At 34.8% G+C, this 21,657-nt stretch overlaps 2 protein-coding genes across 2 annotated transcripts; both read right to left on the bottom strand.

Annotated features, from left to right (window-relative positions):
- Positions 1-561: 561 nt before the first annotated feature.
- LOC143533872 (E3 ubiquitin-protein ligase RSL1-like) lies at positions 562-3,783 on the bottom strand. Its single transcript, XM_077028512.1, has 3 exons — positions 3,365-3,783; positions 2,553-3,277; positions 562-1,202 (listed from the first exon to the last, which is right to left on the bottom strand). The coding sequence occupies exons 1-3, from the start codon at positions 3,764-3,766 to the stop codon at positions 773-775; spliced, it is 1,557 nt and encodes a 518-aa protein (XP_076884627.1). The 5' UTR covers positions 3,767-3,783; the 3' UTR covers positions 562-772.
- A 2,641-nt stretch (positions 3,784-6,424) lies between these two features.
- Positions 6,425-9,498, bottom strand: LOC143533864 (histone H3-like centromeric protein CENH3). Its single transcript, XM_077028505.1, has 5 exons — positions 9,411-9,498; positions 9,207-9,343; positions 7,469-7,543; positions 7,283-7,358; positions 6,425-6,634 (listed from the first exon to the last, which is right to left on the bottom strand). The coding sequence occupies exons 1-5, from the start codon at positions 9,496-9,498 to the stop codon at positions 6,579-6,581; spliced, it is 432 nt and encodes a 143-aa protein (XP_076884620.1). The 3' UTR covers positions 6,425-6,578.
- Between the last annotated feature and the right edge of the window lie 12,159 nt (positions 9,499-21,657).

Raw genomic sequence — 21,657 nt, 5'->3', positions numbered from 1 at the left:
TATTCTAAGGGGGTTGCAGCGCAGCTTATTGTCCGTTTGCCTGTCACTTTATTGTAATCGCTTTGTAGTAGCTGAATATCTTGACTTTAAACTTTATTGAATTATCAAAAAAAAAAGTTAAGTATCACCACTAATCGGGTTATTCGGTTAACTGGTAACCATACTTTTTCCCAAAAATTAACCTGAAATCCGACCCTATTAATAATCCGGTTAACCCGAATAACCCGATTAATACTTTTTGACCCTATTAACCCGATCCAAATTTGCTTATACGGGTTCTGGTATTTTGGACAGCCCTACTGCCAATGATTTTGGCAAAAACCAACTGTTTCGGTCCGACTCGATACCGAGTTCTGTCTAACCCAGCCCACACTATAATGGTCCCGTCCTCGGGTTTGATTTTTCATGATTTCTTTTGTGTCCCACCTCCATCTAGAGATGATATATTGATACAATTAACTGAGCAGAAAGCCCAAAACTCTCATTTTCATCGCAGAAGAATCTAAAGGCCAGCAAAAACAAACCATAAAAGTTAGCACAACGCAATGCATGCCCACCAAGTGTTTGTCAATATGCCACAATGACACACGAGTTTCATTTTCATCAACCGTCTATTCTTTCTTTAATAAAAAGAAAAGAAAAGAGATTATACATAACAATGTTGTTTACTGTAGTAAGTCAATACAATCTTCAAGATGAAGATTAGAATAAATCACCAAATTAACTAAATAGAATACCGATTACAAATCGACCTTTTCAATGCTAATATGTTTCAATCTGTATACTGATCGTAATAATCGTCACTAATAACAGAAACAAACCTCTCGAGCCACGGAAGCTGATGGAGGTCTTTCATGGTGTTTTCAAGATACGATGACCCCGAGTCTGCACATGGAGGTGGGGGTGACTGTGACTGACACGGGTATGTATGGTGGTCACTGAGACTGAATCCTCCAGCAAGAAACCTTTGAATCAGCGCAAGTTGTGATCTTTCTTGATCCGAGTAAGCATCCATTAAGCTTGAAAGCGACCCGCACGAGTCCCAAGCCCATTCCTCTAGTGCAGGGCTGGAACTAAAGTTCTGGGTCAGGGTAAAATCGTCATTTTCTCCTCGTGCGTCAGTATTGGATAACACGCATCTGCATGTCTGTTCACTATCAATGTACTCGGCACCACAAGAATAACAGAACTCGTGTCCACACCTGCACAAGAACAAGAAATCTCAAGTTATTTATAACGTGGATACGAGGTACAGTCAAGCCCTGCTTGCGGTGCGCACATATGATGTATATATGTGTGAACCCTCGGGTGGGCAAAAGTGAAATTGCACTAATTTTGACGTTATTTTACTAATCTCGTGAAAATAACGTTAAAAGTGACGGACGGTTAATCAGGCATCATGTAGTGGCGTTGATAGCCGAAAGACAAGGGTACATGCACCAATCAGCCGGTGTCCCGATGATTGAGTGCTATGTGCCTTATGTCCAAGGCTTGATGCAAAACTACTATCGAGCCGGGGGTCTCACCGGAAGCAGCCTCTCTATCCTTATGGGGTAGAGGTAAGGCTGTCTACATCTTACCCTCCTTAGACACTACTATAGCTTTGCTATTGGTGGGATATACTGAGTACGATGATGATGATGATGATGATACGAGGTACAGTCAGCACTTATGAATGGGTTGACTTTGGTTATGCTTATGCCGTTCGTCAGCTACTAGAGATCGGTTCATTAAAAGCACGAATCAAGTCCAGATTAAACAAGCCCATGTTCGAGTCAAGAAACTAAACTTTGTTTAATAAACGGGCACGAGCCCTAACTCGAGCTCAAGTTGCCCCGCGAGCCTTTACGAGCCTAGCTGCTCGTGATCTACCTAAGACCGGCTCGTTAAGAGCTCGAATCGAGCTGGGCTTAAACGATTCCGGGACTGGGCTCAAACCTAGAAATTAGCATGTTTGATAAGCGATCCCGAGCGTCACTTATTGAGCTCGAGCTGACTCGCGAGATTATTATTTATATAACTTTTATTTATTATATTAAACAGATATTTTATTAGTATATAACTATGATATAAACAAGTAAATAATGTATATTATGTTATTGATGAAAAAATTTATAACTAATAACGAATAGGCCAAGCCGAGCGCACAAGATTGAAAAACTACTCAAGAAAGAAGCTTAAGCTTAAGAAATATAGCTCGAAATTCGAGCTACTTTATGTTATTAATGAAGATTATAATTAAAATATATACATATAAAAATTATTATAAATGCATACAAAGTAATCAATATATGATAATCGAGCCGAGCCGAGCTCAATATTGAAAAAACTAGTCATGAGCCGAGCTAGAGCTAATGTTCTCGTAAGTTAAACAAGCCAAGCTCAAGTCTAGTCAAGTTCGGGCTCGGCTTGTTTACACCCCTAGTTGTGCTTTATCTCAAAGGATCAAATCAAAAGTTTAAGAAAAAACAGAACAGGTCAAACGGGACAAACTTCTCCTAAATGTTGAACTGCAAACTACTAAAAAGGTTAAAATATTTCTGTAATCATACCAGCATGTCATTTGATAGCAACCATGCGTTAACTCAATCATCCTTTCACACATTTGGCAACGCCTCCATTTTCTATTTTCCATCGGGTCAACATTGACCCGCCCCTTGGGAGGGCACTCCTGAAATTGGTCACAACTCATAGACGAATGCCAAGGGACCCCACATTTCACACATATAAATCTCCGACACACAGGGCACTCCACACAATTATTATCCGATTCGTTTGAATCACAACGTGGATCAAGCAAAACTGAGCAATCAGAAAACGGGCAGTAAAATTTATTTGTAGCTAACAAATTCGGTTCCAAAAGCGCATCTTGCAATAATGCATAATTGGCAACCGGAAGAAAAGATTTGAACTCAGGGGTAGAAATGTAATATCTGCATTTTAAACTAGGGCATTTGATGGGGACTTGGGAGGGCTCAACTTGTTCAACAACATAATCTTTGATGCAACATGAACAGAATTTGTGTGAGCATTTCATGTTAATGGTCATGCATGTCGGTTTTTCTTCACAACATATTAAGCACGTTTGAACCGATGAGTCACCGTTAATAGGAAGATTAACAACTCCAATTGCCACTTGAGCTAACCGCAATGGCTCATCAAGATCGATACTTGGAACACATTTTAGAACGAAATGTTCAAGTTTTTCAACATGTTCTAATATTCTTTGCTTCAAAGCCATTAGAAGCGGGTTCTCGAGTGTTTCATTGGTTGTAATCTGACAAAAAATCAATTATTCAGAATTGATAAACGATGCATAAAGATTGAAAAATCTAATTAAAAGACTTGGATTGACTTTATTTACCTGGTCAAATAAGGTCGTGGAGTCGGTGAATGCAAATAACCTTTTGATGTTATTTTGTGTAGCTTCGGTTATACCATCCATTAAAGCTAAATAATCCGCAACCGATTCATCTACAAAAAAATCGAGCTTTTTTTGCACTTGAATAATAGGAATCTTGTTAACTCTTTCCATTATCACCCCAATACCCGAAACATTGAAACCGGTATCCCGAGGATCTGCCATTGACACACCCTTGAAGAACATTCGAGCGGAATGTATATCAAGAACATCATCATCATCATCATCATCATTATAACCATCTTTGTCTACACCTTCTTTGATTATTACTTCCTGGTAGAGTTCCTCCTCGTCCGCACAACAGCTTCTAAACTCGTCTTCATCTTCTTCAAACCTCATTTCCATTAAAACAGTTCTTGACTTCTTTCAATCTTTCCCCAATTTCAAATAATAAACTTCAGCAACCACGGACCCTGAGTACGCATGAAAATTAAAAATTCAACCAAATTAACAGCAAAAAATCTGTTTTTTTTTTCTTTTTATTTATTTATTTTTTCAAAATTCCATTAAAACCCAGATCAGGTATGCTTCAATATTCAAAACCCATCACGAATTATAACCCAAAATCAAGAAACAACAAAAAAAAAAAAAAAAAAAAGATAACTTTTGGTCAAAAGAAATTCAAGATTTCATTTTTGCATTTTGCAAACAAACCCACATCCAAAAAGCTTCAAAAATCAAAACCCATTAACCAAATCCAAAATAATAAGTGGGTTTCAAACCCAGTCAATAATTACAAAACCAATGAGTAGCACATGAACCCTAGAAATTAAAAAATAGAGAAAAAAAATAGGTACAAAATAATAAGAATGAAAGAATAAAGGATGAAGAAAGTGAAGGTTCGATACCAAATGAATCTAAGAAAGTGTGGTTTGGTCAAAGTTTGTATATTGATCTGAATTACAGCAGTGGTTTCTGAGCAGCATGTCTTGTCTCCAAAGAAAGAACCCTAATCTGACATTACTGTTTGGTAGTTATAAAATAAAATAACCCTGATTCAAGGGGGGTTTAGAATTGGAATTGGTGTTGTGATGAAAGGAATCTGTTTACTGGTCAGACAGGCATATGGAAATGGAAGGAAGGAATAATAATATTAGAAATGGTCCAACTTCAAATGGAATTGGAGAGCACAAGTTGTGAATTATTTTTGTTTTTATTTTATTATTTAATTACAGATGATTATAGGTGTAACAAAATAATTGGTAATCATTGTTATCATGGTGTTTACAATAAACAAACATAAATGAGGTTGCTTTTTCTTTAATTTAATTTATTGGCCTTTTGCAGGTTTTTCTTGCTGCCTTTTTTTCTTCTCTATTTAGCATTTAAAAACTTACAAAGTTGAATTTTTATTTTATTTCTTTTCTTTCATTTTAATGAAGTTTGAAACTATCTCTACTACTTGAGTGAGCTTTTTTTGAGATGATATATTCACCGTTCATACTAATTAAGAAGAAAACTTATCATTATCACTATGGGAACCATAGAGAACTTAGTTTCTAACTATCAACTTTGTGCCATTGAAAGTCGGATACTGAAATTTGTAGTTCCAAATGGACAAATTAAAGCATTAGAGCATTTCTTTGACCTTTTTAAAGGAAAAGGTGCACAATGAAAGAGAGGCGAGAGAGACTTATTTTATATGAAATGATGGTGTCAAACAAGTTACGTTAGTGAAACAGGAGAGAGATGAGAAGAAATGTTTAAGACTGTCTTTAAGGAGAGATAAGGAGTTGTAATAGTGGTTAATAGGGTAGGAGAAAGAGTGATGCCGTCTAGACTCGTGTTTGGATGTTTTTAACACCTTATAAAACAAAATCAATCTAACATATACCTTAAACGGATTAGTAATAAGAAAAATATAACTTTTATAATAAAGAAATTATATTATACATAACTTGTATATAGGTAAGATGTATGGAATGGTTTCTTTTGAATGATAATATTATTTAATCAACTTGGTAAATTTTGGTGGGTTTTTTTTTTTTTTTTTTTTTTTGATTTTTTTTTCACAAATATTTTATTGACAACTAAGATAACACTTAACAATTCATAATATAAAAAACTTGGCTTCCAAAATGGGGAACATGGTGTTAAGAACTTAAGATCATCTTCTTAGCATCATTGAAGTTAGTCTTTGATATAAGTAAACAAGACCGAAACACAAGAAGTAATTTGTCATTTTCAGAACTTGAGAAGAGTAAAGGAAAGAAGTAGAAACCTTAGGGTAGTTTTAGTAAATATCTTTCATTTTCAAGTTGTTGACGTGGCAGAATATATTGCAGACTGAATTTTCAGTTATTTTTTTTTTATTTTTAAATTCAAGTTTGGTATGATCTACACCTGGTTTTCAATGATTGAGATACCGCTTTAATTCAATTGTCTTCTTGTACTGATTGAAGTTAAGTTATAAAGTTAAGTTATAAAAACAAACACTATCAACTTTTATTCTCGTATGTTCATGATCCGGTTAAAGCCACTTTTGATTGAAAAGTCTAGAGCAAACCACTATCTACGGTTTTTGAAACATGGTCTTATCAGTTTTATAAGGGGCCTGTATGGGTCGGTTACGGGCTTAAACCAAAACAGAAACTAAAATATCGGTTTTTGATTTTTGAGTATTTAAGAGTCGTTAGGTTTTGGTTTTTTCAATTTTTCATTTAAGCTTGAAAGTTTCGTTCAAAAAATTATCTTAATTGATTATTATATATTTGTGTTACACTATTTTTTATTTTAAAATTCTTATAAATTACTTAACATTCAAAAAATTTAAGAATGAAAATTTATAAACTCAGTTTGATTCACTTCATTTTTTTTTTGGTTTTAATTAAATGCAAAACCGAACCAAAAATTTGATTTTACAAAACATAAATCCAAACTGTTAGTTTAGTTTGGATTCAGTTATTTCAATTATGGATATGCTTTTTCAATTTCATGCACAGCCCTACTACATTCTTATTCCCAAGTACAACATGAAGATAAAACCATAATATATTTCTCAAGAGATATAATCCTGTAATAATTAACATTCCAACTTTGCATGCAATAATCCGCAGATATACTTGTGTTCTACTACTAGAAATTTGCATTGAATAACCTACTTTCAATATGCCTAAGTTTCTCCTTACGGAGTACAACAATTCTCTGCTTCATCTAACTACCATGGCTGACCTTTCTTCCCAAGGCGCCGAGCCAACTCCCAGTCCTTTTTCACTGGAAAATATGATTGCATCGGTCAATACGACTTGGGTGGTTAACCCGCAAACACTTTTTTGTCCAAATTTAAAACCATTATAATAACTAATGGCACAATTAGGATTTAGAAGGTGACAGTTTAGGGGAGTGCATGGGTAGATTTTGGTCTCAAACCGAACCAAAAACCAAATTTTGGTTTTTGGTTCCGTTGGGTTTTGATTATTCTGGTTTTACCATTTTGGTTTGAAATTTTTGGGCCAAAAACAAAAAAAACAAAAAAAATAGCCCTAAAATGATATATTTGAGTCTAAATTTTTTTTGTAAATTACTGATTAATTGAATTACAATTGAGCTTAAAGTATTTGGGTATCATTATTTATTAAAGTCTTATAAATTACCAAACATTCAAAACTAAAAATAAAAATAAAGTCCATAAATTAGGTTACGTACTTATGTTCATTTTAAATAAATGCACAAGCGAAACCAAACTGAAAATTTGCTTTTCATGAAAACATAAGCCAAATCGTCGGTTTTTGGGTTCAGTTACTTCAGTTACGGATCGGTTATTTCGGTTTCATGCACACCCCTCATTCAACCCGTTACCATTTTAGCTAAATTTTGTAATTGTTTAAGAATTGAGATGATAAAAATTCTGTGAAAACTTACTGAGGGTCACACGTTTGGCATGAATCGCACACAGCATTGAATCTTCAAACAACTGAATTATGTAATCTTCTGCAGCCTTAAAAAAAGATACGGGGACCATTTTGTTACAAATATACCAGAATTTAATCTAAGAGACAGTGTTCCATAATCAAGATAGTTGCAAATTTTGGATAATAAAACTGATACCTCTTGAAGGGCTTGCAGAGCTTCAGCTTGCCAGCGAGTGACTTCAGGGGCCAAGTAGTTGCTTATCTCCCTTACCTGATCAAACAACAATAAATGTCATAAATCATAATATATAAAAAGTAGCACAAAAATTTATTTTATTTTAATATGTGGTGTGACAGTAACACAAGATTCTACAAGGTTATTATTGACTATAGTCCTATACAAGTAGTACTAAGTGTTAAGCGTTGAGACTATATATTCATTAAAGATTTTTTGAAGTTTAAATTTGAGCTGAAACTCGTTAAGTATTTCTAATCAAAAGATACTCATTAGTTCTCTAAAAATTTCTTTATATATAGTTTCCAATTTATTAAATCGTGAACTTCAAAATTTGACAGTTCAAATGTGAAAGCGAAAGATTTAACCAAAACCGATGTGTTTAAAACTCATTGCATTCTTTTACAAAAGATTTGGGATATGTTCAATAAACTGTATCTCAAATACAAAAATTATCATGAAAAATAAACTTCAGCTAGCAACCTAGAGTGTTATGTCTAAACAATTTGAATGTATTTGGCATGTTTGTAGTCATAAGTAGGGCTGCAAACGAACCGAACGAACATGAACAAGGCATTGTTCATGCTCGTTCGTTAAGGAAACAATGTGTTCATGAACGGTTCATTAACACTTACTGAACGATATTTTATGTTTGTGTTTGTTTACTAAGGAAATGAACGTGTTCATGAACACAAATTAATACAAATAAAATCGGCAGACCAAGGAGATTGAGATCAATGTCACATCAGTGAATAATGAAGAAGGAAAGGGGAACAACGTAAAAACAAGGTGAGAATATGGTTTCCTATTTTACTTTAGGGCTTAATAAATCAAAGAATATAAAATAATAAATAAATGTGCAAACAAGCTTTCATGAACAACATATACAAACAAATATGAACATACATTCATGAACACATTACCGGAAGTTCACGAACACAATTCAACCTTTCAGAGGACATGGTTGAGGATAGGAGTTCTTGGAGACGTAGAATTAAAGCTAAGGATTTTTAGGGCGATATGAATTATTAAAGGGGCTACTGTTTACCTTATTTTGGTCACACACCATTATGCTATTTTAATGTCATATATTATATAGTTTTATTTATTAGTAGTTTTAATTCTATTACGGGCTATTACTAATTATATTAATGTTAAACTTTAATTTCCTCTTATATTCCCTCAAACATATGTTTTTAGAGCCGAGGGTCTCCATGGAAGCCACCTCTCTATCCCATCTGGATAGAGGTACGGTGTGCCTACATCCCACCCTCCCCAGACCCTACTTATAGCTTGCTATTGGTGGGATCCCACTGGGTTTGGTTGATTGTTGATTGATTGTTCGTTCATTAATTAAACGAACGAACATAAACGAACTTCTTGCCAAACGGTTCACAAACCTGTTCGCTAAACGTTGGTTCGTTTACAGCCTTAGTCATAACAATATTGTTCAACAAACAAAATGCCAAGTCCAATTTCGACAAACATATTGGCACTTCGTGATATGAAGACAAGGGGAGGCCAAGAGGCATGATTAAATTCACAACAAATCCTAATCTTATATATCACACCATCTTATATGAATGAAGTTGCGTCATTGATTATACAATCATACGAATTTGACCCTGTTACATACTTACACATGTTATCTAAACCAGTTACATTGACTAAAATAAGTAGAGAGATTCAGAAACCTCACAGTTCGAATAAACGGAGCCGCAGGAATAAGAAGATTAACATCCTTCTGCAAGCGCCTAATTTCCCGAACCGCCTGAGTCCCGGACTTAAACCGATGAGGCTTCTTCTGCCCTCCACCTCCACCTCCACCTCCTGAACCTAAATCCCAAATTCTTCAAAACCAAAAACCCACACAATATTCACATACACAAATCAAAATGTATACAATCACTCACTCTCCGGACCCTTTTTCGGACTCTTTGTCTCCTTTTTTCTCGGCTGCAAAACCCACAAAAATTAAAAAAAAAATGCATAATAATAATAATAATAATAATAATAATAATAATAATAATAATAATAATAATAATACCGCAGTGGATGAAGTGGGTGCTCCAGCTGCAAATTGAAAAGGGGTTAAAAATTAATTAGGGCTTGAAAGTAAAAAGTGAAAACATAATAATCAAATTAACGAAACGAGGAAGAAATGGAGAAACTGACAGTCTTTTCGTGTTCCCCAAGTTCGTTTAGCAGGTTGTTTGATTCTCGCCATTGTTGTGTTGATTTGACGCGGTTACCGAAACTGAAGCTTTGATTTTGAAATATGAACCGCTGTATGTTTCCCCGCTCACTTTACTTTTTATTTCGGGTCTTGGGTCGGGTTGATCTGAATTGCTTGGATTACGGATTTTGTAAGCCCATATGTAAACTGTTAAAATCGGACTGTATGTATTTTAAACCGGCTTAATCAGTTTTTAATGGTTTATGAGTATTGTGGTTATTGTACACTCGTTCCGTCCAAACTTACACTGCTTACCACATGTCCAAGCTCATTAGATCAAAAAATCAACTCTTTTATACTTGAACAAGTAATCTAAGGTGGGCCGGGGATCTTGAACAAATAACTTAGATAAGCCGACTCGATACATATAATTTCCAGTGGCAGATGCAGAGGCTATGGTTCAAGGTTGATGATTTAGTGTTGCCATTACTACATTAGATTAGACAAACTACATTATTGCACTAACGCTTAATTGAAAATTTGATTTATTAATAATGATGGATTAGAGAGACGAACTACAGGGGTGGTGGAAAGTTGTGAACCTGGGAGGAGAAATATCGATCTTGTAGGAGGGAAGAGTTTTGTGAAATAGTGGACAGAGAAGAAAGCGGTGATTTTACGTGGCTTGTGTTAGGATGATGAAAAACACGTGGCTGGTGTTAGTGTTTATCAATAATAGTCAGCAGGAAACAAAATATGCAATATCAACTTACAAAGTATAATGCATGTAGTACTACAATAAAAGCAAAAGAAACTTTGCAAATGTAATATATATAATTAGCCAATACAAATCACATATGCATCAACAACAAAATACCCAAAAATTAATATATTAACTATATGGCCGTTATACTTATAAAAAAACCTATCGGCGACACGATCAATTTTTTATGTATGACCTAGCATCTGACAAGTAAGCCTCATCAACGTCATCGTCATCAGTTGATGAAGGGGTAGTATCTCCTTGTCTGTGTTGCCCTGGAATCCACCTTTGACCAAACAGGCAATCGGGATTAAATGTGGAGTCATACTCCCTCCGAAAGTAGAGGGAGATTTCAGGAAATTCTCTCGCTTGAAATGACATAGCATTGATGTCCTCCTCAAATTCAATTACAACAACTCCATATTTCATCGACAAGGTTGGAATCCTAAAGAAGACAGTGAAATACTCAACCCTTGTGTACCCCAGGGCCTTCACCATCAAGTCAAGTTGTTGCATTGAGAAGGTCCTAATATTGACATAGTCAATATTGCTCACAACTACTCCGGCGTGTTCTCCTCTCATAGAGTTTCCCTCGTGATGGATTTTAATGGTGAACAACCCTTCGCCTAAATTTCAAGTTCTATTAGGTAAAATACATATGCATTATACTTTATCAAACCCATATATGGGAATAAGGCCAGATACTTACCCTTCATGTACTTTGGAGCAGGTTCATTGTTTGCACGTAATCTCCACGCCATGAATTTCAAATTCTGTAGTCAATAAACAAAATAATTCAACTTTCTTTGGTTTCAGATGGCAAGAGTGTCCATTTATAGAGACTAGCAAATGACGTTGAAGCAGTAAAAGTAAATAAACTTATGAGCAAATTTCAACATTAACCCATAAAACTTAAGTCGACAGGGCAAAGAACACACTTCTCAAATTACGCTACCTAATAACACAATCTGCACATTAGCACAACCATTCCCACAAAATTAACAAATCAAAGACGCTCATATTCATATATAGATTGATAATAACACACACATATATAAACCCTTACCACAAGCATAAACCCTAAATAAAGCTAGAAACCTAAATATGGCACAACTCAAGATACATAAACAAATTAAACCAAAACCTGACTCTATGTACCCTCCCGATCGATTTAAAGAGCGGAGTATGAGTGAGAGAGGGAGAATTTGGAACTCCTCGTTCCCTCTCTTCTCTTGTCTTTCGCTTTAAATAGGCCACTCGAAATCTTTTTTTTTTCTTTTGTGATATCTTTCACAAAAGATATCTTTAGCAGGGTATCTCTTTAGCAGGTTAAGGTTTGTAATTCAGAAAGGGATGACGACGCAGCTTGTTGCCCGCCTACCTGCTATGTTGTTGTAATATCTATATTCAACTATAAACCATCTCTTACCCAAAAAAAATAATGACTACCTTTGAATCTTTCACATTAATTATTATTGTTATTATTGCGTCTATTTTTTTTAATAAATAAACATAAATATCAAAAAGTTTAAACAATATTAAATGCTCAAATATGGTATAAATTTTTCAATATCTCGTTTTATATTTTAGAAACGAAGTTTTCACCCTTTTGAGATCACATTATTAAATTACTAGGATAGAGCCTGTGTGATACGCGAGTAGTTAAAAAAATAAAATAGAAAAGTTAAATTTAATAATATACATAATAACATATAAAATATAAATAATTTCCTATATATATATATATATATATATATATATATATATTAGTAAGAATAATTTGTATTTTAAAAGAAATTAAAATGGAAGATTGTGAATATATAACAATTAAAAAAAAAAGAAAACTAACATCAATTCATCATAGTCGAGTTGGCAAGTCACAAACATTTTAAAAGAAAGGTAGTGAGTTTGATTCTCACCAACAATATATTTTCCATTTTATCATTCATGAAAGGAAAATTGCAAAAATGGAAAGGGCAAATGTCATAAAAAACCAACATACTTTCTGTTTTTCCTCACAAAAGTCCCTCAACAATTTTTTGTACGTTAAAGTCCCCGCACATGTTAAATTTGAACAAAGAAGTGACGTAACTTTTAAAAACAACATGAAATTGATTTTTTTTTCCTTATGTATTTGATTTTTCCTCAAGTGTGTGTGAATATATAATTTCTTCCAACGCTATAGTTAACGGTATATAATTACAAAGAATTCAACAACTCCAACTAATTTACTAATCCATCTAGCAAAATTGCTACATCCAACACTCAAAATCTGTGTCTAGCAAATAATAATAACCATGTCAAAGATGAATATGTGATAAATTTAAGCCAACATACTTACTATTAGTTAGCTGAAATAGTACTAAATAATTTAAACAAATTTGAACGTAAAAACATATAATAAGATTGCTTAGTTTGTCTTATACCTTTTTAATCGTGGTTAATTAAAAAGTATTTGTGAATAAAAAATGTTTTTTTGGCTATATCTTCCCAAGAATCCATTATATAAGGAACACGTCCTACTCACGTAGTATAAAGCTTATGGAAAGAACATGTAAAGCTTCAAAAAAAAAATCAATTTCATGTTGTTTTTAAAAGTTATGTCACTTCTTTGTTCAAATTTAACATGTGTAGGGACTTTAACGTGCAAAAAATTGTTGAGGGACTTTTGTGCGAAAAAACAGAAAGTATGTTGGTTTTTAGGGATAATGTCAATAGAGAAATTTTGCCATTGAGAGTAATCGTGCAATTTTGAATGATGGAGTCAATAATGATCGAATTACCGTCTCTACCGTGAAGGGCTTAGATAATTTACTATGGGGCACATCAAGTATATATTCAAAATCAAAGGAAATAAAGCTTCTATCGGCTCCCGAATCAAATAATACCGAGGCATGATGCTTATTGACTAGAAACGTACCTTTCACCACATTATTCAAGTTTCGGGCTTGATGAGCATTGATGGTGAAAGCTTGTCCTTGAGTTCCTTGAGGTGCTTGGGTTTGAGAAGTCGAAGCTTGAGGGGTTGGATCTTGGTAGGTTTGCATGACCATGGGTTGGGCTTGAAGAGGTTGAGGAGCCATGAGTTGGGGTACTTGGGGTTGATAAGCTTGCACTTGATAGGCTTGGGATGTGTAGTAGGGTTGTGGTGAAACATAGGCTTAGTTAGCTTAAGCGAGTCGAGGACACGCGTTACGAAGGTAATTTGGGTCACTTCAATTGTAGCAAGCCCTAACGGGGTTAATGATTGGAGCACGAGGGATGGCTCGGTTGGGTTGGTTTGTCGGTGTGAACCGCGGTGGTGTGGCTTGCACACGAGGTGCTTCTCGACAATATTGGGTGAGGTGGCCGAATCGGTGGCAATTGGTGCACACCCGACAAGTGGCTTAGGTCAGGTGGTGGCGTTGGAAAGTGTTGCAATACGGGTGTGAGCCGGTGTAGGGATTCTTGTTTGGAGGGGCTTGTTGGCCTTGTGGTTGGGCTAAGACATAATTTTGGGAGTTGGGTTTTCTCTTATTATTGCGGTAGTGGGATGAGTTGTTATGGCTGTTATTCTTTAAGGATTCAGGCTTAGATTCCTTAGTGGGCTCGGTCGTGGGCTTATCATTGGGTTTCCTAGAACCCTTCCACGTCAAGGTCCCGGCCTTAACATGGTTCTCGGTGAGGATACCGGCTAGAGTGATGGCATCATGAAGAACTTTCGGGTCACGACTCAAAAAGGAATCTTGGATTTGCATCGGCAAACTCGAGATGTACTTATCAATGGCCCGCTCCAAAGGAGTGACCAGATGCGGGATGAGAAGGCTCAATTCGTGAAATTGATTATTGTATGCGACATTAATACCACCTTATTGGTTCAAGTTCCAAAACTCCTCTTCCAACTTACGGAGTTCATATTTTGGGCAGAACCTTTCGAGCATGCGTTTCTTGAGGTATTCCCATGGCAAAGCCATGGCAACCTCAGCCCCAAGAGCGTACTTTTCACCATTCCACCAAGTGAGGGCACTCAATTTGAAAGCGCTCGAGGCGTAGGTAGTCTTTTTTTCTTATGGACAAGCACAATGGAGAAACACACTTTCCATGTGTTCAAACCATTGGAGAATGGTGGTAGCACCCTCGGCTCCAAGATAATCGGTTGGGTTAGCACTTGTGAATTTCTTGAAGGAGCAAGCAGTTGGGTTTTGATTCACGGGTGTGGCAGCGGCATTCATAGTTTGGAGTTGAGAGATGATTTTCGGGAGGGCTTCCACGATTCCCTTAGCGATGCGGGATGACATGCTGTGGCTAGAGTTGCCAGTTTGACGGTTATGGTTGATGAGACGGGAAGTCATACCGCAAGGGTAAAATGTGTAAAATTTCGTGAGGCTCGGGTAATTTTTGTAAATATATAAGTTTGCATTAAATGCTACTTGTGAATTTTATTAATAATTTGAGGTTGTGATTGTGGTTGAGATTGAGAATTTCATTACTTACGAGACTTGATTATATAACGTTTTATCATCTTTAACATTTTGAGAATATATATATATATATATATATGTATATATACATGTATAATAACAACATAACTTAAATTAAAATAAATGGGTTCATTTGTTAGTTAGGGCTTCATGAAACACCATAGGTCATTCCAACAAATGAAAAATATCGAACACCAAATAAATAAAATCAATCGAAAATAGGATTTGAGGGGGTGTTAAGGTAGATGGTTGAAGTAGTTCGGGAACCACCCCATTATACATATTTCGTCCATCTGTTCAACCAAACACAATACGAAAAAACCGATTTTAGCCAAGGATCACCGTGAATTCGGTTATAAATCAAGGATGTGATCGTCACATGACCACGTTTGATAAAATGAGGGTAGTAGATTCGGGTACGTTTGGTGTGATATGCTTTGATTTAATAAGTTTCACACCCTTACCGAACACTCCAGGAAGGCAACCGGGTCTCGCGGTTGATTGAGATTTATCCGCATTGCACTTCCTTAGGCACGCAAGCCTTGGTGTCAAGGGTTCGGTAAACAAGTGCGTCCCTCTTACAGTTTACTACATATCCATCCAACGAATCATCCCCAAGGAGAGGGGAGTAAAAGGTGGGATTTCTTAAGGAATTTCCCGATTAAAAATCGTTCTAGAGTTTTTAAAAATAATATTTTTTGAGTGAGGCATAGCCTCGGAATAAGTGTGTGCTTTTGTGTACAATTGTATATGATAAACAATATAAATATGCTAAGCTATGTACAAAAATTTAAACAAGTAGGGTGCACGTATAGGAACACGTATAGGGACCCTAAGCATGCTACAAGGTCGTTATGTCTAACCACATATCTTATAGACTTCGACTCTGCTACCAATCTGTCACACCCCAATCTACGGCGAAACATGCCATGGCACGACAATATTGTATCATAGCTCAGAAGACACTAATTAAAATACACGTGTCAATATCTAAATTATTCATTCTTATATCAAATTTCAAAGCACAAACAATGTCTCAAAAGAAATACCGTTACAAATAAATATTCAAATCATAAATTACGTATACTAAATGTGTTCTTCATTCATCATAGCAACTTAAGGTATCATCTAACTTCAATACTTGATTCATCCAATAAAGCCTGCTTCATGCGTGAAAATATATATATTTGTCAGTATAAAGTTGAGCAAGTAAATCACAGTTTTGTGTATATATAATATTTAAAAAGACAATTCCATGCGATAATTGTAAATCACTACAACTAGTATAACAATAAATAAAAGTTGCCTTTTCACATAACGAGTTACTTTGACGGTGTATGATCATACTATTTAGGATGAGGATGAGATACCAACCACCATAACAAAAGTAAACACATAGTCACATTCACACGTATCAACTAATCGAGCAATTTCAATAAACACATATATTGGAACCGTAGTGAAAATCTATAATAAGTTTGATTGTGAACGCATAACGCCCCCAAAAACGTAAAACGGTAAAAAGGGGGATGCGAATTTACTTACCTTTAGGATAAGCGGAGATGTGACAACGATAAATTTAAATAGAATGTCAATGAGCTCCTCGGAATACGTCGACAAGAGTTCCTAGTTGTATACATATAATATAAATTAATGAACGACTTATAATGAATTTTTGGACTTGATTGGGTTTTAAGTAAAAGTTTGTTATTAGCTTAATTATCTATCTATCTTATTATTATTATTATGATTGTTATTATTATTATTATTATTATTATTATTATTATTATTATTATTGTTATTATTATTATAAATTGTAGGTTTGATAAAACATTAATATCTGATAAGTAAACATTATTTGTAATATAAATAGATATATTAACAGGTAAAGTTAAAAGAAAGTTTATTATTCGAACGTTAATAAGTCATTTGTTCAGTTTGAACGGTAAAAAAACATTAATATCATCACGTTATATGTATACTTATGTCTATATATGTATACGATTATATATATATATATTAAGAATTAAATGTTCAAAACAAGAAAAACAAAAGCCCGAGGTACGGTTCATCAAAACAATGTTTATTTAATGTTGTATATATATAATAAATTAAAAATTGATTAAAAATGGAATTTTAAAAAATATAATTCAAAAACCGGGCCTGGGGGACTCGAAACCGCGCCACAGGCCAGTTCAAGCTTTAAGAAAACATGCGATGGCCATCAGGTCAGCGCCTTAATTTGATAAAACAATGAAATTGGAAACTTAAATATAATGTATGCAATTGATGTTCTTCCCCAAATCAAACATAAACCCTAGGATTTTAAATTGGTTTAATTGATTGATGTTTGTTACAATTGATTTGGGGTTAACGTTACTGGGTTATAAACGAACTATAAGCATGTATCAATTACCTGCAACATTAGAGGATTAATGGAGAACGACGAACTAGGGCACACAACTCACAATTAATCACGAACGGGTCTTGACGGTGTTGTTTTAGTACTATTGAGTTAAGGTTTTGCTTCGGCCTGCTATGAGGGTGGTGTGGACGATTTGAATTGAATTATGAACATGTGTATATATTGTTTTAGGAACCATTTAGGCCGCGGTTCGTTATATGTGTGATTATGAATCAATTAGCTGCCCTAGTTAAACAATTACCATGTATAGGTTGTCGGTAAACGCGTTTAAGGTAATCAGATGATTTGGTAAGATCAATTTTGTTAATAATTCCATGAATTAAGGTTCAAAAAAGTTTTTTTTTTTGGGGTGGGGGGGTCTTTGGCCGACGAAAGAGAGGGAGAAGAGAAAGAGATATTTTATTTTATTTTTTGATTATTTGCTAGTTGGTCCTTGTAGTTTGGTGTTGGGTACAAAGGCGAATTAAGGTTAGTTGGGGATTGTTTTTGTACAATCTCATAATTATGATCAAATAAATAAACAAATAAAATACTAAACAAATGCGGGATTTATTGATAAAATACCCTAACCCGAACCCAAGTCGGGTAATGATTACAATACAAAGGAAACGAAAACCCGAAATGTCTCATCAGTTTGGTGTGATAGTGATTGCAGTGGCGGAGGTTAGGGCTTGGACGTTGGCCATGGTGGTTGCAGTGACGTTTTAGGTTGTGATGGATTGGGGTCTTGAGAATGTTAACACTGTCGTTATATCTTGATACCTTCACTGTAGTTTCCGCTGCTGAGGCTAAACCTAGCTGCCGCCACCTATTTTCGCCTGAAAACGGTTACACCACCGCTGTCAAACTCCAGTTCTGCCTTAAAAGAAGCTTGAGATTCGATTCTAACGGTACTAGGATGCTAGGTCTGCTGGTAGCAACTGGTGCTAGAGTGGTGGTGGATTGATGGCGGTGGTTGATGGATTGTAGGATAAATAAAGAAGAAGAAGAAGAAGAAGAAGAAAAGAGAGAGAGAGAGAGAGAGAGAGAGAGAGAGAGAGAGAGCTTTTTTTTAGTTTTAATGATTAAATATTCTAATTTTAATTATTAAATGTTTTTTAAATAAATCACTAAAAGTACTAATTTTTCCTCATGTGCAAGGTATGTGTCCTGAGTTAACGAGAAAAACTAACTAGGTTAAGGCCAAAGGACAAAATGTGTAACATTTAGAAACGTAAAATACAAATTATGTTAATTTTAAAGATAAAGGATAACCACTGAAATTTGGTGTAAACATAAAGGATAATTTTTGTAATTCTGTGTTTAATCAACCTAAATGTTTTAATAAAGCCTTAACTAAGACAATATGACATAAAATAGTTTTAGTTCATCATTGATAACTAACACTTGATTGATCATCATTACTCACAATTAGATCATCAAGACTTAATCAAGACTAAACACATTCAAGATCAAGATTATCAAGTTTATGTCTACCAAGGGTTAAATCAAGATTTCTATACCAATACGAAGACGGAAAAAATTACAAGATTAGTCAATTGAAGACGAATTAACAACTTAGTTAAGATAGGTTGTTAATTTTTTCAAACATAGGATAATTAAGTTTATAAAACTATATATTTAAACAAAAATAGTTTAAATATACAAAATATTTGAAATTCAAATATGTGAAGACTTATTCCACTCTTGGTAAGTCTTCTATTTAATCTAAGCATTGAACAACCAAACTCACAAATTGGGCAACTCAAACTCAAAGAAGGTAAGGGTTGAAGCTTTGGATAATGATGATAAATTATGTTTAACCAAATAGGTGAAATACTTTGGTTGTGTTGTGTGGATAAGTGGGAAGTGAAAGGGATGCCTTCATATATGTGTCGGTCAACACTAGAAGCCAAATATTGAAGAAATTGACAGCACACAACGTTCATATTGGCAAGTCCAATGTGAAGTGGTCTAGGTGCCCACTTTCACTAGAAGTGACTGTCGGGCCATCCTTTCTTTAGCATTGTCTCTCACATACTTAGCTATATATAGAATACTTATTCAAGCTAAGTCTTCACCCCTTTGCTCTATGATGTATAAGAAATTATACATCTTTTCAGTGACAAAATATCTCCAATCAAGTGTAATTTCGTCAACTAAATTAGAATAAATAACCGCTAATGTTTATAATTTAATCTATAGGTAAATATTGTCCTAAAGAATAAAACAAGCTAAAATACAAAGAAAAGCATAGAAAAGAACAGTGAAAACCAACAAGACACACCTCATGGTGAATCAATACATGGCCATTGTTTAGAGCATACAAAGTAAAGACAAAAATTAGGAATCAAGACATGACCTTGTTAACCAAGACACACCCCGTGCTATCAAAGGCAATAAGAAACGACAAAATAGAAGGTTTTGAAGCAAAACACGACCATGTCTTCATAACAAGAGAAAATGACAAAACAGAAAGAGTTTGGACTGTTGTGGAACTCAACACTGCCGTGCCTTGCTTAGCACGACAGTGTTACCCTTGAGCTATACGATCTGACAAGAGCAATCAGTGCAGCAGGACAAAATGGCTACACAACCGTGCCTTGAGGGTCTGATCAACCTATATATTGAATGTTCTTCTCCTTAATTTAATGGACTTGAACCCCACCTGGATGAGCATTCAATACTCCCCAACCACTTCCTTTCACCACCATATTAAGGGAATCAATCACATCCATCCAATCCTTGAAGATTAAGGAGTTTAAGCTTTAGGGAGAAGTCATTAGCATCAAAGATTAGTCATCCAAATTGTTAGATTGTTTCAACTTGATCATGTTTGTATCTATTACTTTGATAACTATCATCATGTCTATTAGTGGCTAAACTTCCATAGTATCATCTTGGAACGAATCTTAATTAAAATTTGATAATGCTTGTAAAACATGCTATTGGTTTTTTATAACTAATGGTTGTGTTGCAATTATCACTTGACGAGGAATGTTAAAATACTCTTAAAAGGCACCCCAAGTGCTAAGTTTGACGATAAGCCAAGGAATTACTAGTCTTGCGAAGACTTGGCGAACCTTAAAACAGACATCAAGACCCCGGACTTGATGATAAGTCGAGAAATCGCCATTCTTGTGAGGACTTGGTTGATAAGTTAAGAATCCTTAAAATCAACCCCCAAATGCCGAGCTTGACGATAAGCCGAGGAACTGCCACTCTTGTGAGGGTTTGGGGAATAACTTAAGAAACTTTTAAAGAGGCGCCAAGATTCCGAGCTTGATGATAAGTTGAGAAATTGTCGTTCTTGTAAGGGCTTGGTTGAGGAAAAACATGAATCTTAATATTGACATAGACCAAATGGAATATTAATAGTGATTGACCATTTTAGAATGAGAATTATCAACAATGTTGTAGAAATGGATTGTTGGTGTTCATCCACTAAGATCGGTTAATTTTTCGTTAAGTGAGTGTGCCACATAACCAATTTAAAACAACTCTTGAGCGGTTATTACATTAGTTCTATAGTTGTTCAAGAGTTGTGCGAGTTAATACTTGGTAATTCAAGGTTAACCCTTTATGTCACACCCCTACCAAAGGCGGCGGAATATGCCGAGGTGTAACGATTGCCCATAAGCGCATGACACTATATAAAGCGACAATATTTAACAAACTCATTTCATTTCACATCATCGAAAATGTCACATAACGATATTCATACGTCAAATACAACAACATATAACAAAATATAGCAAATCAAATATTGTTCATTTTTGCTAATATCCTAAAGGTATATGTGACGTTTTCTTCTCCAAACTCCATAATCAACCTAGATGGAAACCTGTAACAATTCATAAAATAAAGTATATCAACACAAAGGTTGGTGAGCAATTCATAAGTTTGAGCATATAAGTATATAGTAAGAAAAGCCACAAAACTTGTATACGAAACAATAATTAAAAGCTATAAACTTGGATAAAATCGCTAATAGAATTACGTTAGCGACACCTAACTATAAGGGGATGCCAAATAGTCTTGGATTTTATAGTTATCGTTAATTGCATTACGTTAACGACACCTTGCTATAAGAGAATGCCAAATAGACTAGGATTTTATAGATTCACCAACCAAAAGCGATAAACATATAGGCATATAATCATAGAACACCAAATCGAGCAATCATTTAAGTAAAGTATACAATAACGTTTGTGGTTTAAGATTCAAGTATAAAACATTTAGTTGAATAAGTATGAAATGTCACCCCCAAAACAAAAGATAGAAAACGGGAATGAATGTACTCACGTTCAAGTAATAAACTTGAAAAGTTGATAATTTGGAGATTTA

This window comes from Bidens hawaiensis, unplaced genomic scaffold (assembly GCF_021521415.1).
Source record: "Bidens hawaiensis isolate Kalapana, Puna unplaced genomic scaffold, B.hawaiensis_p1.1 tig00009937_1, whole genome shotgun sequence".
Classification (NCBI taxonomy): Eukaryota; Viridiplantae; Streptophyta; class Magnoliopsida; order Asterales; family Asteraceae; genus Bidens; species Bidens hawaiensis.
The sequence above is the reverse complement of the archived record's forward strand: the minus strand, read 5'-3'. Positions and strand labels throughout refer to the sequence as shown.